This window comes from Echinops telfairi, unplaced genomic scaffold (assembly GCF_000313985.2).
Source record: "Echinops telfairi isolate 266 unplaced genomic scaffold, ASM31398v2 ScPeMD7_7461;HRSCAF=8499, whole genome shotgun sequence".
In the NCBI taxonomy this organism is placed as follows: domain Eukaryota; kingdom Metazoa; phylum Chordata; class Mammalia; order Afrosoricida; family Tenrecidae; genus Echinops; species Echinops telfairi.
The window spans coordinates 2631690-2648909 of NW_022111361.1; the positions used below are offsets into that span (position 1 = coordinate 2631690).

At 48.7% G+C, this 17220-nt stretch overlaps 1 protein-coding gene across 1 annotated transcript in view; it reads left to right on the forward strand.

The window, feature by feature from the left end:
* Positions 1-17220, forward strand: part of PRTFDC1 (phosphoribosyl transferase domain containing 1) — a 104969-nt gene that overhangs the window by 1744 nt on the left and 86005 nt on the right. Inside the window, exons 2-3 of the mRNA XM_045300222.1 lie at positions 14-74; positions 12454-12560. Of these exons, the coding sequence (XP_045156157.1) occupies positions 14-74; positions 12454-12560 (168 nt within the window). The remainder of the gene's footprint in view (positions 1-13; positions 75-12453; positions 12561-17220) is intronic.

The following is a 17220-nucleotide window of genomic DNA, read 5'->3' on the forward strand; positions in this document are numbered from 1 at the left end:
CCCTTGCCGCTTTCCCCGGGAGCAACATGGCCGGGAGCAGCGAGGAGGCGCCAGACTACGGGCGAGGGGTCGTGGTAAATGCAAACCTGCCGCCGTCGGGCTGAGTCGGGAGCTCCCCGCGCTCTCCCTTCCCCACCCTCCTCTTAGATTAAATGCCCGGAACGCATTGGGCGCGGGCGCCCGCTGCTTTGTTCTGCCCTCTGAGGGGAGCGCGCGCTCCTCAGACCCGGCCCTCTCCTCCCACCCCTTCCCTTCGGGACGCCCAGTGCGGCCCAGTGCCTCCTCCTTTCCCGGCTTTCCCCCTGCTCCCGGGACCGCGACTCCCGCGCGAAGCGTCCACGCTCCGGGGCCCCCACTTCTGGCCCCGGGGATCCTCCTCCGGGTCCCGGGCGGGTTCTAGACGCCCCGGGAGCTACGCTGGGAACCCCCGTTCTTCTATGTGTGCCCCCTCGCCGCTCCCCCAGCGCCCGCTTCCAGAAAGCAAGCCGAGGGTTCTCAAGCGCAGCCAGGAAAGGAAAGAAAGGGGGACGGAGTTTGAGCTGGGAAACTTTTGGGACCTCTGGGCAAGCTCGAGCCCCCTGGGTGGTCGTCCTCTCTGTGACGGGGAGAAACCCTGAGGCCGGCCGTGTGGAGAGAATTGGTGGGGATTCTCCAAAACAATATGAGCGGGGTGAGGGAACGGAACGCGGGGCGACGAATTCCCACAACAGTGCCTTTTTAGCTCTGGAGATGCCGGGAGAGGTCAACCAAGAGGGTGCTTTTCCCGGGATATCCACGGACAAACAGGGGTTCTTGCCAAACGGGTTCTTGTCTTACTTGCCATCTGGCTGACCTGCTAAGAGTGGTGTCCAGCTCACCTGGGACGAGCTGAGAGCACATCCCATTCGTGTCCAAGTAGGACTGTGCTTTCGGTGGTGGTTTTTTTAGAAGCAGATCACCAGGACTTTCTTCAGAATTGCCTCTGCGTGGAGCGGAAGTCAGCAACTGAATGTTATCCTCATTAGAACCCACTCACTTCAAGTCCATCGCCCCTACAGGACGGAGGTCAAACTGCACCTTAAGCTATCTGGGACTGTCCCTCTGTGTGAGCGCAGTCTCCTCCAACACCCTGTAGGGAGCTGGTGGTTTTGAGCTGCCGACCTTGCAGTTAGCAATTGGGTGCTTAACCAATTGCACCACCAGGGCTCTATTTTGCATCAGAAGGTGGCCCTTCTATTAGTGTGTCTGATTTAATGCAAAATGTTGCTGCGGCTCCTGGGGGTGTGCTCCTGGGGGTGTGCGTGTAACTTGCTGCTCATTAAAATACAGCTCTTCAGAGCTCAGGCTGCAATTCAGAGATTCTGAGTGAGTGAGTGGGTTGGGGAAGGACACATCCAACATGAAAACAGATGAGTTGCTCCATTCCTAGGTAGAGCAACAGGACTGCCCCCTTCAGAATCCTTCCAGGATGAGGGGTTCCTTTAGATTCTCATGCTACTGCCTTGCCCCGTTTGAGGCAGGACTCGGCTCTGCTGAGCAAGACAAAGGCTCTGTCTTCAAGGAGCTTACCTTGCAGAGGGGAGAGATAGGCAAGCTGTGGCAAGATTATGGTCTTACTTATTCTGAAAGTGATGTGTGCAATGAGAAGGAAATGAGGTCATGGGGGAGAGAGTGATTGAAGTGGGGGATGGGGAGCATTGATTTGCTGTCCAGGAAGCCCTGTCTCTGGAGCCCAGAGAAGAAGGGTAAAGAGGAATGTGCCACCTGGAAGAACAGTACTCCAGGGCAGAGGCACTCAACACCAAGTGCAAAGGACACTTCACACAAAAGAATGCGTGCTCCTGATGCATTCTTAAAAAACCTTGTTGCCGTGGGGAGAATGGGCCAACAGGGTGGGTTAAGTGGGAGCAGGACGGAGTACAAGGATAACCAGAAATTCCATTCTGGATGTGCTGAATCTGCAGTGGCTCTGGGGCCAGAGGGGAGGATACACTGTAGGCGATTTGAAATTCCTATTTGTCATTCAGGAGAGTGGACAGATTTAGAAATCAATGGCCAATCGAATTGAAGATTGAGAGTGGGTGAGGATGGCCAGTGTAAATGAAGAAATAGGGAGGTAGAAGGCTGGACAGGCCCCCATGAAAGAGTCATACATGGAGAAAGCAGATTAAAGGGACCACAGAGAGAAAGGGCAAAGGGTTAGGCACCTCATGAGCAGTGGAGGAGAGAAGGGGTCGTGAGGAGGATCAGATGCTGCCAAAGGAGCAAGTAGTATAGAGGTGGAAGACAAGCCATCCCATTTAACAATTATAGAGCCATTTGTAGTGAGACTTTAAAACAACCAGTCTCACCACAAGTCACTGCCGTCAAATTCATTTCAACTCACAGTGACCCCGTGGGACAGAGTAGAACTGCCCCCTGTGGGTTTCTGAGACTAAATCTTGATGGGAGTAGAAAGCCTCATCTTTCTTCCACGGAGCAGCTAGTGGATTTGAACTGCCAACCTTGCGGTTCACAACTGAACACATAACCTTCTACACTACCAGAGCTCCTTTATCTCATGATCCTCACTGCCACAGAGTCAATGACGATGCTTAGTGTGATCCTGTGCCGACACGGTGGAACTTTGCCTGTGGGTTCCCAAGACTAACTTTTTAGGGAAGTGGAAAGTCTTGTCTTTTTTCCACGGAGTGGAGCAGCCCAGTGGTTTCAAACTGCTAACCTTGGGGTTACCAGCCCAGTGTCTAACCACTACACTACCAGGGCCCCTCAGTCTCCAGATAGAGTAGTTAACATAGAAACATACACATAATACAATAACCCAGAACAAAGACCTTGCCGCCAAGTCGATTCTAACTCACTGAAATCTCGGGTGTGTGAGAGCACAACTGAGCTCCACCGGAGTTTTTGGTTGTGATCTTGACAGCTGGTTGGCAGGCTTTTCTATGGTAGCACTGCTGGGCGGGCTTGGACCAGCAATCAACCTCACTGTTCATAGTTGAGAACAACCCAAGAACCCGTAATGTAATACTAGGCAGTCTTAGAAAGCATGAGGTAGATGTATCCACACTGATAAGAGGAGCAGGCCGTTAGAGCTTAAAAACAAATGACAGACACTGGGTAACCTCAGCTAACAGTATAAAAGGAGTCCCTGTGGAGCCAGAGTTGTGTGATCTTAGGAGGTCACCTCTTTTTGCTGCAGTTACCTAACCTGTCAAATGGGGATTAGCACGAGTCTTCCTGCTGTGAAGATGGAAGACATTCGTGACAGTGCTGGGCACATCCCTTTCGCTGCCATCAAGTTGATACTGACTCACAGTGACCCAAAGGGCAGAGAGGAACCACCCGGTGGGCTTCCGAGACTATACCTCTTTTATGGGGAGAGAACGCCTCATCTTTCTTCCTTGGAACAGCTGGTGGTTTTGAACAGCTGACCTTGCACCTAGCAGCCCTATGCACAACCACTACAGCACTGTGGCTTTTATGCCAGCTCTTGCTATTATAGTGTCTTGGTATAGCTACACGCTCAGAAAATAAATGGACAGAACCTACACACCAAGCTGTTAAACAATACCGACCGAAGAAGGTCAGGGAGGAATTGGAGGTGAGAAAAACTTAATATGTCTTAAAACTTGGTATTGCATTTGTAATCAAAGGAAGGGAGGAAGGAAGATGGATATTTTGACCCAGCGAACAGTCAGAGAGGTGCCAGGTTGCAGTGGGTTGAGCGATAAATGGGGCAGGGAAGACGACATTAAAATTTGCTTCGAAGGGAAAGAAAAGATGGACTCGACACAAGAGGCTGCACATATTGTCTTGACTGGGGGAAAGGAGCCAGTGTCCCAGAGAAGTGCACGAAACCTGGAAATCGCTGCCCAAGAATGACCACAGCAAAAACCTGGAACTCTGCCATCAAGTTATGCCGATGTATACCCACCGGCCCTGTAGGACACAGGAGAACTGTCTCTGTGAGTTTCTGAGACTCACTCTTTACAGGCGCAGAAAACCCGTCTTTCTCCCAAGGAGCAGCTGTTGGTCTTGAACCGCTGACCTTAAGGTTAGCAGCCCAACTTGTAACCACTATGCCACACAGAAGGACAGGAGGAATGAAGCTAATCATGCACTTGGACGTCAAGCTTGAAATTTCATAATTAGGAAGAAGAGCAGAGGGAGTAGGGAAGGAATCGGATTAGTAGAGGTGACAAGAACATTCCTGTGATGTGGCCTCAGAGCAGGAGGCACCGTGACCCTGTGAAAGGTGCCGGGAAAAGTGAGCGAGAGTAGAAGTGGCAGCCGTGGGCTGAGGGTGACAAACCGTGGCTAAGCCGCGTGTGGACAAGGAGTCCATGAGTAATGGAATCAGGATGCTGGTTTCCTCAGTAGAACTTGAGATAAACAGGTTAACTTCAAGTTAGATTTAGGCAGGGGAGGGCAAGTGCAGCATTAATTCTAGAAGGCGCTGGAACTCCATGACTATTTTGGGCCGAGCGGGAAAGGAAACTGATAAGATGATCAGTATAGTGAGAGCAGGGAGCCCTCAGTGGGTTAAAAAGAAAAAAAAAATCGCATGCAAGTTTTTCGTCTAAGGTGATAAGGATGACCATGAGAGTTCTAGGGGCAACACTGAAGTGCCGAACTGCTCACGGAAAAGTTTGAGTCTTGCCCTCCCCCCAGTGCCCCCAACTGGAGAAAGACCTGGTGACCCACTCCCAGCCAGCACAGCCCAGGGAGCTGGGTGATGACAGAGGGCTCACGACGGCACCCGTGCTCCACATTGCCCATGTGCTTCTCGGGGCAAGTCCGTTCCAACTCATAGCAGCCTGATGTACCGCATTAGGAAACGCTGCCCAGCCCTGCACCATCCTCAGAATGGTTCTTAAGTTTGAGCCCATTGTTGCAGCCACTGTGTCAATCGCCTTGTCCAGGGTCTTCCTCTTGTTCGCTGCCCCTCTCCCAAGTAGGATGCCCTTTTCTAGGGGCTGGTCTCTCCTGAGAACACGTCCTTCCGTCCTTGAAACCTTGCCATCCTTGCGTCTAAGGTAAGGTAACCAGATTTTAATATTGGTAAAGCGGGACACCATTGATAAAACTCATATCCTGGCAAAATAGCCACATGGCAGCCGAAAACCGTATACCCTAGCTTGTCGTGCATTCTTTCCAAAAATCGGAACTTTTAAAAAAACCCGCAGGACGCGGGAAAAATTGTTAAAAATCGGGGCTGTCCCACCAAAAGTGGGACATCTGGTCACCTTCTTCTAAGGGGCATTCTGGCTGGATGTTTCCTGAGTAGACATTTATTCCTCACCAATCTCTGTTACCAGCCCCGTGTTTGCAGGGGGAACAAACAGGCACTGGAGAAGAAGTCACTTGAGAACATCACATAACTCACAAATGGCAGAGGCCGGAGTTAACACCAGCTTTTCCGGCGACAGCTGGACTCTAGGGAGGACTCTCTGAGGTGGAAGAGCCCAGGGTGGTTCAGCACGGCTGGGTGACTGCAGCTCACAGGGAATAAAGGCATTTGAGGCAAGGCAGGTCAGGAAGCTATTGGATGGGATTGTTGGGAGAATCCATCATTGGAGTAAACCACCTCAGGGGTTTTGAGAGGAGGCGGAGAAGAAACGTCTGAGCTGATAGGAACTTGGCAATGAAGACAGTGACGGGAGAAGAACGAAGCACAAAATGAGAAGTCGCGTTGTGTAGGCACCCAGCTGGTGAAGGGACCTCTAAGATGACCCCGGCCCCAAGTGGCTTTCAGTCTAACTGGGAAGGTGAGGCATTAGAAGATCAATAACATTAAATGGTGGGTTAGTCCGGGTTGACTAGAGAAACAAGTTCATTGACACTCGTGTGTAAGAAAGAGCTTTATATCAAAGAGCAATTGTATATTAAGAAGCAGCCCAGTTCAAGTCTACAAGTCGATATTAGCCCACATGTCTGATACTGGTCCATAGCATCCTCTTTAGGCTCACGCAGCCATGCAAGACACCGAATGCAGGAAGATCACAGGCCAGTGGGTGGGAAGTCTCGTGGATCCAGTGGCGGTGTAAGCACCTCAGCACTGGCGCAGGTCTTCACCTGGCTCCTCCAGCTCCAGGGCTCTGGTTCCATCAGTGTGTCTCCATGTGGCTTGTCAACAGGAATGTCTAGCAGAGAGTGTGTGTCTTCCGCGTCCAGTGAGGAAGACAGGAGTTCCCAGAGTCCTCAGGAGAAGGCCATGCCCACACCGAGGCATGATTGGTTATGTCCTGATTGACAGGTTAGACTCCACCCCTTCACTCCAGTTGACAGGAGAGTATGTCTCTGCCACAGATGGTAAGGAAATGCTAGAAATGTGAAAGACGAGATATCGACCCTGGGTTCAGACACTTTGCTCAGGGCTGGCTGCCTCTTGGTTTTGGGTTAAGAAGTCCGCCAGACCCTGGGGGCTCCTGGCTTCCTTCAGGGCTGCCTATTCATAAAGCTTATGGGGCTCAGATGATTTCTCTCAGACTTCACCTTCTCTTTGTTGGTGATCAGTATGTCTTGCTATATTTTCCTCTATTCCAGTATTCTCTAAAGAAACATCATCTTGCTTCCTTCTGTAACATAAGAGCATTTGTAAAGATACGTGCTTGTCCTCACCCAGACACAGCTCCTTCCCTCCCTTCCAACAGTCCTCATTGGACACCAGCCACATGCCAGTGTTGTACACAGACCTGAAGTTGGAAATATGAGTAACTCATCTCCCTGAAGTTGAGGGCGGAGAACGATGATTTTCGGGGCGCTTCTAACTGCAGCCAGAGAGCCATCGTCTGTACTGACACAAGTGAGTTAGGTCGCAGTAAGCGAAGAGAAAAATCTAAACTAATCATGTTGGATTTCTGTTGTGGCCGGCTTTCCGACTTCCTTCCTGGAAAGGTAGCCATAGTAAAACATGATGGCAGAAACATGATGTTCCTGGGTTGTCGGGAGCCCTGGTGGTGTAGTGGCTCAGGCACTGGCCTGCTAATTGCAAAGGCAGCCATCTGAAACCACCAGCCGCTCCTCGGGAGAAAAGCGAGGCATCCTACTGCGGGAGAAGAAGTTCCCCGTCTCAGACACCCATAGAGGTCCTTCCACCCGGTCCCCCGGAGTCGTGAAGAGTCAAAATTGACTCGGTGTCACTTAGGGTGGTTTTTGAGAAGGGGTCCTTGGGCTGGTACATGAAGTTAGTGTGCATGGCTGCTGATTGAAACATTGGGCCATTCCTGTCCACCTAGAGATGCCTCCGAGGAAAGGTCTGGCAACCTACTTCTGAAGATTCACCCGGAGCACAGTTCCCACTCTGACACACAGGGTGCCTCGGCAGGAGTTGAAAGCGACTCCGTGGCAACCAGGTGAAGCAGTCTTCCCTTGTGGCTTCTGAATCCGCCACACGAGAGGGAAGCGTGTGATGCGTTATTTGGTTCCGTCAGTCTTCGGGTGTTGGAACCTGGGGCTCTTCTTTTAGGGAACCAACCCCCACCATTATTCTAAATATGGGGTTCTGGTGTGGGCTGCCCTCCTTCCCTGGCTCTAGGACTGCCCAGTTGGGCCAGGCAATGTTCAGGCCCGGAAATCTTTCGATCAGAGCTCAGAGACCCGCTCCTTCCTCTTTAATGATAGGGGGAGGCAGGGAGTCCAGAGACTGCCTGCCTCCCTGCTGCCAGGACGGAGGGAGGCCCCCAGGGTGGGACTCCGCAGCCGCAAGGAGCAGAGTTGATTTTTAAATGTGTTTCCTAACGATTTTTCTGGGGAAAACCTCAAACAATGCAAAAGCTATTCTAAGCAAGAAAAAAAAAATTACTTAGGGTTTCAACGTGAGCTTTTCAAATGAGAAAAAGAATGGGGATTAGTCCTGGGGTGTGGATGCTGGATAACATAGCTCAGTGGAGGTGTTTGTCACTTCCCTGGTTTGGAGATAATTTACCTCTGAACAGAGACAGCACTGTTCTGAGAAGCTTAGAGCACCTTATCTTGATACTGAAAGTATTTAAAGATTCTTGGTTTTTTTTCAAGCAGGTGAATAACATAATTATCTACAGTATTGCAACCTCCATCCCCCCAGGTTTAGGACTTATTTACGACATGTGTGTGCACAATTAAAAGTAAAAATTAGAAAGCAGTGGCTCCTTTACCCCTAATTGTCTTTGTTCTCAATCATGAAAAATTCGGAACTTGAGGGTGTAAGCACTTTGGTAGCTTGGCTCAGGGTGTTTCTTTAGTTAACGAGATCAGAGAATGGATCATTTGGAGAGTGCTATTCTCAGAGCCTCTATCTGTTCTCAACCTTCCTGATGCCCTTGTGACCCTTTAATAGAGCTCTTCTTCCTCATGTTGTGGTGACCCCAAACCATAAAATCATTTCCGTTGCTCCTTCGTCACTGTCATCTTGCTACTGTTAGGAATTGGGCCACCCCTGTGAAAGGGTCGTTCGATTCCCAAAGGGGTCGCAGCAACCCACAAGTTGAGAACTACTGCTCTAAGTGGTTAGCATACATTGCATAAGTATAGACTCATTACTGATATAAGAGTTTTCCATCCATTATCTATTGTTAAATCTTCACAAGAGCCTTAGCAGGTGGGCATTGACTGTTCGACAGCCCAGTCCAATGAAAGGTGGAAAAGTCAATAGGCGCAAGGTTGTACAACTGGGAAGTCATGATCAGGTTCAAAGGTGCCTCCAGGTAGGCAGACGTTCTGAGTCCAGGCTCCTCACCACCACTCTTTTCAGCCTCTGACCTGTGGGTTTCCATTACAGTTCTCATATCAAGATTCACTTACCAAAATGTTTGGCATCATTCATTCAGCAATGTGTTAGGTACATGATCTGTATGAGCCATTTGATCACGATAACAACGGGTCCCGCAGGTTTTCATCCTGTGTTAAAGGAGGAGAGAACTGACTCAGAGAAGGAAAGTGTTTCCTCCAACCTCACAGCACGTAAGTGTCGGTGCCGGCGACACTGAGCTCTTGACCATGGTGGGTTACTACTCTCTCAGAGTCACCCAGAGCATGAGGGGAGGCTAGGGCTCAGAAACCTCCCCCTTGGAAAGGCCCCAGGACGTGAAACAGGCAGTGTGTGGGCTCTGGATGGGGAGCCAGAAAGTGCTGTCCACGTGGATGGCCTCTCCACGGTCCTGGTTGGGCTTTTACTTTGGTCTGCCAGAGAATCTTTTGGCTGCTACTCACACCTGGTTACAGGTTGGGCTCTGACCAGCGAGAGGAGTTGGTGGCTATAGCAGACTGGGGATTCTCAGAGTGGATGCTAGAGCTAGGCCATGCGAGTCCTGGAGTTTGCACCTAGCCAATTTGCTGGTAGAAGTAGGACAGATTTGCAGATACCATCTACCATTTGTCTTTCAGTCCGCAGAGGGCAGGTAAGCGTTTGTATTTTCGTCAGCATCGGGAGCTCTGTATGACAAGGAGACAGACTTGAGGTTGAGGCTGCGATTCAAGGAGCCACGTGGTTCGTGGATGGCGACTGCCATTTATTTGTTCCTTGGTTTACTGTTTCTGTGCACTTCGACAATGGCTCAGGTCGCGTTCTGGGCCTCGGACGACAACAATGAATGAGACCCACCACGTCGGCCAGAAGGAGCTAATATCCTAGTGGGAAAGCACAGGACACAAGCCCAAAAGATCCCCACCCACATCACAACTGCTGTAGCAGGAGCTGTTTCACACAGCAGGGCTGGGTAAGAGGTGTACGGAGGCTGGGGTGCGGTTGTGATTTCATCCGGGTGGCCAGGGCGGAGGGGACATTCGAGTGGAGACTGGAAGCACAGGAAGGGCCGGCAGTGTGGCTCCCTGGGGAAAGAAAGAATGTGTGGGCAAAAGAAAGCGCAGGTGCCAACTTCTTGAGGTAGGAACATGCTGGGACCTGGAAGGCGTAGCCAGGAGACCAGCACCTGAGGGGCAGAGTGAGGGGTGGGGGAAGGCCCAGGGATGAGCTGGAGAAGGAGACCCTTCTTGGCTGTTTTGCGGACCCTGGATTTCACTCGGAGAAAAATGGGAAGCTCTCAGCAGGACTTGAGCAGAAGATTGCCAAGTTGTGACGTGTGCTTTTTAGCGGGCACTCCAGGTACCATGTGGACGAAAGCAAGGGTAGAGGAGGACGCACACATTCAGCAACTCCTGCACTAGTCTGGGGAGAGATGCTGGTGGAGGGGACCGGGGATGGGTATCCGTGGAAGTGCCCAGAGATGGTGCTGGTCAACCAGGGAAGGAATTAAGGCGAGGGCCAACTGATGGGTTGTCTGCGGGGTCTGGAAGGGAAGACCCAGCTACTCCACGGTTTTGCTGTGTGCAACTGGCAGCGTGAGTTGCCCGTTACCAAGATAAAGAAGGAGTAAAATGGCAGGGGCAACGACGATTTGGGTAGGTTTCGCACAGTGATTACAGAACCCAGGACTGAGATGGGGGAGGATGGGGTTAGACCACAAGCTTCTCCAAGGAGGACTGATTTTGCGTCCTGCCTGAGGAGGAGGGTGACAAACGGGAGAATGTCCTGGCATTCAGTCAAGCACAGGTGGACCTAAGAAGAGAGCGAGCAGCTTGGACCGAGTCAGGAAGGGTAGAGAAGGGACACAAGTCTCCAGGAACCCAGACTGGCACCTTAGGAGCACGGAGCCGCAAGAAGCACCAGGAGCTCGGGGAAGGCTGTTCGAGGGTGAGAGGAGTCGGCAAGACCTCCAGGCAGAGCCAGAGCCTGCCACGAGTGTCCGAGGGAGGGAGTTGAGCTTGGATGTGGAGGAAGAGGGGGGAAAGGGAAAGGGGACTGGATGCAAAAGAGACACCTGACTAGAGGAGAACGCAGGACTGGCAATGCCCATGACTAGACCCAAACTAGGCTGATGGCAGAAACGGGTGGTGGGGGAGGGGGCGGTTCGGCTAGGAAATCAGGCTGGGCGAGTATTACGGAAGGCTTCTGAAGCTTTGCGCTGGATGGAAGCCTGAGCAGAGTGGGCAGGAGTGAATGGGCATCAGTTTCCCAATTGGCCTGGAGTGTGTTTCCACCAGAGCCCATCTGTTTAAAGCTTCGACTCTAATGACAAGATGGCACAAAACTGGATTCTAATCCCAGGGGACACCTACGTGAATTGGAAATTTTAAGCAGGCAGATGAGGCATTTGCTGTGCATATAAGTTAAGATTCTCTTGGAAGGGGCGTCAGAAAGCTTGCAGACAAGTGGAATGAAAAGATAATGGAATTTTCCCATGAGCTGTATGAAGCCCCCGTTATAATCCCAAACCAAAAACCAAACCAAGCTCACTGCCATCAAGTCTCTGCTGCTGCAGAGTGACCCCCGTTCTAGAAGGCCAGTCTTCCTCACTCAGAGCTGGTGGTGGTTTCAAACTGCTGACCATGGGACCGCAGCCCAACCGGCAACCATTAAGCCTCCAGGGCTCCTTGTAGGCTGAGATCCCTCTAAATATGAGTCTGTCTCCCGGTTTTCTATGCCATCTCATGTGTCAACCTTCTCTTGGTATACCCGTAGCACATTGCTTCTTCTACTGTCATTTAATGTCTTGCTAGCTGCTTGGATGAGTACCCCAGCTCACCTATTTTTCAGGGTAAACATAGTGATCAGCGGACAATATTCTCCTACATCAATTTTATGATAAATGTATCTGTTGTCTCCAAAAGAAAGTAGACTTGATGTTTGATTGGATTTGCATTGGCTTAATAAATTAACTTTAGGAAAATTGACGTATTTAAAATATTAAACAACTGTCCATGTTCATGGAAATTTATCACCATTTACTCAGATCATCTTCCCTGTTCATTATCAAACTTTTAAAGACACTCGGGGCTCCTAGTATAATACACTATATTATGCATTGTAATGAGTCACAGATTATGTGTTAATATAATTACAAATCTAATGTTCTTTACAATAATGGATATGTGCTAGCACTTATAATTTAGGTGTAAACTATCTATTCCTACATGCACACTCTTAGCAAGGAGTCCTTGGTGGAACAAATGGCTAAGTGCTCAACTACTAACAGAAAGGTTGGCGGTTTGAGCCCACCCACAGTCGACCACCCAGGGGGTCTGCTCCAAAGTGTTAGGCAGCTCCGGAGCAAGTAGTTTTCTTTGCACACAGGTGGTCAACCCGAGTCTGAATTGATCCAATAGCAACGAACACCATCACGGCCATGTTCTTACGGACAACATCAGCAGATCAGCTAGTAGTCACTGGGCCCCTTGACTTGGAACATTTAAAGTTTGCCGTTGTGTTCTTATTGTGTGGCGTTGACTTCAGTACAAGGTCTTTTATCAGCTCTCAGCAGATGAGTGTCCCTACTCCACTTAGCTTTTCATAGGTTGAAAGACTATCTTAGGAGGCAATATTGAGGTCTTCAAATTTCTTCTCTGTCTTCAGTATTATTCTTTCCCTTGTGTGTACGTGTGCTTAAAAGATGTTTCCAATGAAAAACCTCGTAACGAAGGTCATCTGATTTACAGATTACGGACAGCTGGCCTGGGTATGACTTGAACTTGTTCACATACCCGCAACATTATTACGGAGACTTGGAATACGTCCTCATACCTCATGGCATCATTGTGGACAGGTGAGCGGGCTTTCCTGTGACCACTTGGTCTTGGTGTTGGGCTGGGCTGGGCTGAGCATACTTTAGGACCCTGTTCTCAAAGCTCATTTTATAGCGGCAGAGAGAAATTATCTAGGACAGTGAATTTGGAATAAAAATGGATTTATGCTTTAAGCAAACTGCTTGCCTGGACATTTGTTCAAAGGCAATGATATGTACGCCGTAACTCTGAAAGGTATTGTGTTAGGCAAGGTTCTCTAAAGAGACAAAACCAGGTCGCTAATGATTATATGTATGTAAAGGGACAGCTTTATACAGTGAGAAAGAATATAACAGCAGTACTGAGGGCTCAGTTCAACCTACTTTCGTGGAACAGTTAATATACTGAAAGTACTTCAACTCAGGAGGTCTGCCAGCCCCAGGTCAAGGAAGCAGACCGAGGATTCTCCCCTCAGGCAAGACAGGCAGAGTCTGCCCGCAGGCAGCAGACAACGAGGTGGGTCAGCAACAGTCGGTAGCACCAGAAGGTTATCGAAGCAGGCCCCTATGGGATCTCGAACTCCTGCAATGCAGGGCAACAGGATCCGCCAGCCTCAAGCTCACACGCCAGCAGTGTGGCAAAGCAGGCCTCAAAGGTGGCTTCAGCTCGAGCAACAGGATCCACGGGTTGGCTTGCCCACAGGTAGAGCGGCACATGCTTGAGGCAAAGAATTAGCTCAAGCAGCAGCACACTGGTCTGATCACCAGGGCGGAAGAGAGAAAGGGGCAGGCCTTGGCAAGCCATTTATCTTGTGCCCCTCCAGTCAAGCTGTGACCTGATTAAACACCACCCACAGGTCCCTTTTGGCCTAGCTGGCACAATAAGCCTACCTATCACAGATCCCATAAGCCACACATCATATGTCACAGTGTCCCTTACAAACTGGTAAAGATGGGGTTTGGTAAGGCATTGCTTCTTGCTGAAGGATCTTTGATTTATGCTTTTCACTGATTCTTAAAGGTCCATGAAGGGAGAGCCAAAAAGTGAATTTGACTTTCCTTTAGGTCCTAAAGTTTAGGACATTTCCCCCAAACTATGGTTTTTATGGCAAATTTCATTCCTCTGAGATTGAGCATAATATCACACACAGGCCCCTCTGTGTACAACTGTTTCCCAGCCAACGGTAATGTTTGGAGAATAGGAATGTTTTCAGTCTAGAAACTATCTGCTGTATACTCTTTCTAGAATACTATGCTAGTTTGTTCTGTTCTGTCTACATAGATAGCCCCTGTGATGGGAAGAGGGCTATTCTCAGCTGCTAACTGAAATATTGGCAGTTCTAACCCACCAGCTGCTCCACAGGAGAAAGAAGCAACTTGGTTCTGTAAAGATTACAGTGCATCCTGTCTTGCAGGTTTGCTGTAAATAGGAATTGGGGCACTGAACTGGTTCACAACAGATCAGTCCTGGCAGACAGAAATAAGGGCTATGTAAGCATTGCAGGGCAACTAAAGCTCTTGCAAGTTGGACTTTAACCTGAGCAAAGAACCATGAGTGCCTTAACAAATGTGGATTACCTGGAGAAATGGGAATTTCAGAACCCTTCATTATGCTCATGTGGAACCTGCACATAGATCAAGAGGCAAATGTGCAAAATATAAACAAAGGTGCGTGTCAGGCTTGTTTCCTCTCATCATACATATTGAAATCTGTGCTAAGCAGATATTCAGAGAAGTAGGATTATATGAAGAAGAATTTGGTATCAGGATTGGAAGGAGGCTTATTAATCACTTTTGATATTCAGAGGACACAACCTTGTTTGCTGAATGTGAGGAGGACTTGAAGCACTTGGTGAAGATCAAGGATTGTAGAACTCAATGTAAAGAAAACAAAAATCCACACAATTGGACCGATAGGTAAGATCAGGATAAGTGGAGGAAAGATTGAAGTTGTCAAGGATTTTTAACCTGCCTGGATCCACAGTCGGTGCTCATGGAAGCAGCGTCAAGATCAAATGATGCATTGCATTGGGCAGATCTGCCCAAAACCTCTTTGAAGTGTTGTAAAGCAAAAATACTTTGAGGACTAAGATGTGCCTGACCCAAGCCATGGTGTTTTCAATTGCCTTCTCCGCGTCGGACAGTTGGACATTGAATAAAAAAGATTGAAGACTCAATGCACTTGAATCATGGTGCCGGAGAAGAATACTGAAAGCACCATGGATTGCCAAAAGAACATGTCTTGGAAGAAGTACAGACAGAATGCTCCTTAGATACAAGGATGGCAAGACTTTGTCTCACCAATTTGGACAAGATAGAGGAGAAATTGATGTGGCAAGACTTTGTCTCACCAACTTTGGGCAAGTTCTCAGGAGAGATTAATCCCTGGGAAAGGACCTCATGCTTGGTAAAGTCGAGGGCAGCACAAAAAGGAAGACCCTGGAGAAGATGGATGGACACAGTGGCTGAACTATGGGCTCAGACGTAGGAGCAATTGTGAGACTGGGGACGATGAGGGGCTGCGCAGTATTTCATTCAACGGTATGTAGGGTCGCTATGGCACCTAATAACAGCAACAAGGACACAGGTCATGGTGCCCCGCTCGAAGATGGGGGTCGATACGCATTCGGGTGGTAGAGTAGAGTGCCATCTTTGAGTGGGGCTCGGATCGAAGTTTAAGATTCGAAGATGTGGCTGCTAGCTCTGCAGTGCATGTACTGCCCTGGTTTCGCACCTCGTTTGTCTCTTGGTTTTCAGAATGCCTCGTATTCAACCTACTAGAGCACCAGTGTTTATAAAATATGCCCCTTTGACAGAGCCACCTCACTGCCGAGGCTGTCAATCATTTTTCCATGTACCTGAAACTTCGTGCACACAGGTCAGATACTTACGCCTCCCATTTGTATGAAAAACAGATGCTTCTGGATCTGTGATTTTCCCATTGCATCCCAAGGAGGGGTAGGGATGTCTTCACAGAAGTCAACATTAGTTGGCCTTGGGGATAAGACTCTCCACTCTGACCCTCTCCTGAAATCAGGCCGCGCTGCATCTAGATTTTCTCTCTGTTCCAGTCTCCTGAGTTAACATTGAACTCTGTGAAATAGGTCCGCAGCCGAAGGAGACTTTGTAACTTACTGGACGGTCCCAATTCCCAGTTACTATTTTTCCATTAATCCCTGTTCTGTAAGCAAAAGGAAATGTCATTCCCTTTCACCTAAATACTAAGATTTTCCATTGGCTCAGTCTTGTATATTTCTTGTTCTCTCAAATTATAGTATATTGTTAAAATAAAGCCTAGCTTGAAGTTTCTCAGGGCTTAAGACAGCTTTCACATGGAATAGAAATTCAGATCCTCAGAGGAAATAGAAGGTTCCGGTGTCAAATAAACTTGGGAACTGTTGCATTTCCAAAATTACTAAATTTTCCCATTGGTGATTCAAAACAAACACGATCGTATTAAAGACAATGTCTACCCATTCCATGCTAGGTAGGGGGAAATTTTTTTAAAACCTACTTGGCTTTAATGGTTAAGCTATTGTGTGTGTGTGTGTGTGTGTGTGTGTGTTCACCTCTTTTCTCCTCACTCAGTCACTTCTTAATAATGCCCTGAAGAGGTTTCCCTTGATACCAGTGTGGGAGCCCCTTGTTTAAAGAGATTCCAGATTCGGAAGGTTGAGAACTACTGCTCTAGTCCATGATGAGTCCTGAGTGAGGTTGCCCTAAACCAGTGGTCCATGTTCATGGGAATTATCTGGTGAACGTGTTAAAATGCACATTCCCAGGCAACTGGAGTTATGGACATGACACAATTAGAACACTACAGAAAACATTTCCACCTTAGAGGACGGAATACCAGTCCATGCAGCCTCAGTGTCTCCAGGGACCCTCAGTCATACTGTGTTCGTGAAATTGAGAGTGAGTGGCACTCTCTCTGGGGTACCTATCACATAGGCAGCATGCTATGTCCGTCAAATCACAAGTGCTTGCTTGCTCCAACCCACCCAGTGTGCCAAGCAAGGATTCACGTATCTGTCTCTGAAGTGGGACCTATGTGATATTAACAAGAAAAGGAGGCCTATGACTTATGTTTTTGGAAGCAGAGGAGGTTGCCATTAGAAATACACCTGACCAGTTTTCCTCATATCTCTATATAATTTTATTTTCAGCTACAACTTTGTTACTGCGTGGTCTTCTTAAATCAGTTAATACAATGGTGGTCATGGCCTATCAAATGGTCATCCTGCATCTCAAAAGCAAGTGCAGTTTCTCAGACGGTGTTCACGTGCATACGGCCAAGGAAATTGTGTAAAGTGTGAATTCCTTTACATTTTTTTATGCTACGTTGAGAGAATATCCAACCAATTTAGTTTGCATCTTTAGATAGCTTAATTTTCGTTTAAACGTGCATTTAACATATGGTGTCTCAAGTTTACATGTAACACTTTAAGCTTTTAAAATTCACATGTTACCTTTTGATGGTTACTTGGCTTTTCTCCCAAACCGTAAAACCAGTCAATTCTGGCCCCTAAGGTCTCAAAAGGTCAGTCTCTAATGCCCTGTAGGGCTTCTAAAACGGTGTCGATCTTTACAGAAGCAGATTCCTTACTTTGCTACCGTGGAGTGGCTGGTGGTTGCCACCTGCCCACCTTCACCAGTCTCCTAGAGACGTGTAAGGTGAGTGACTGGCTCCCCAATTCCTTGA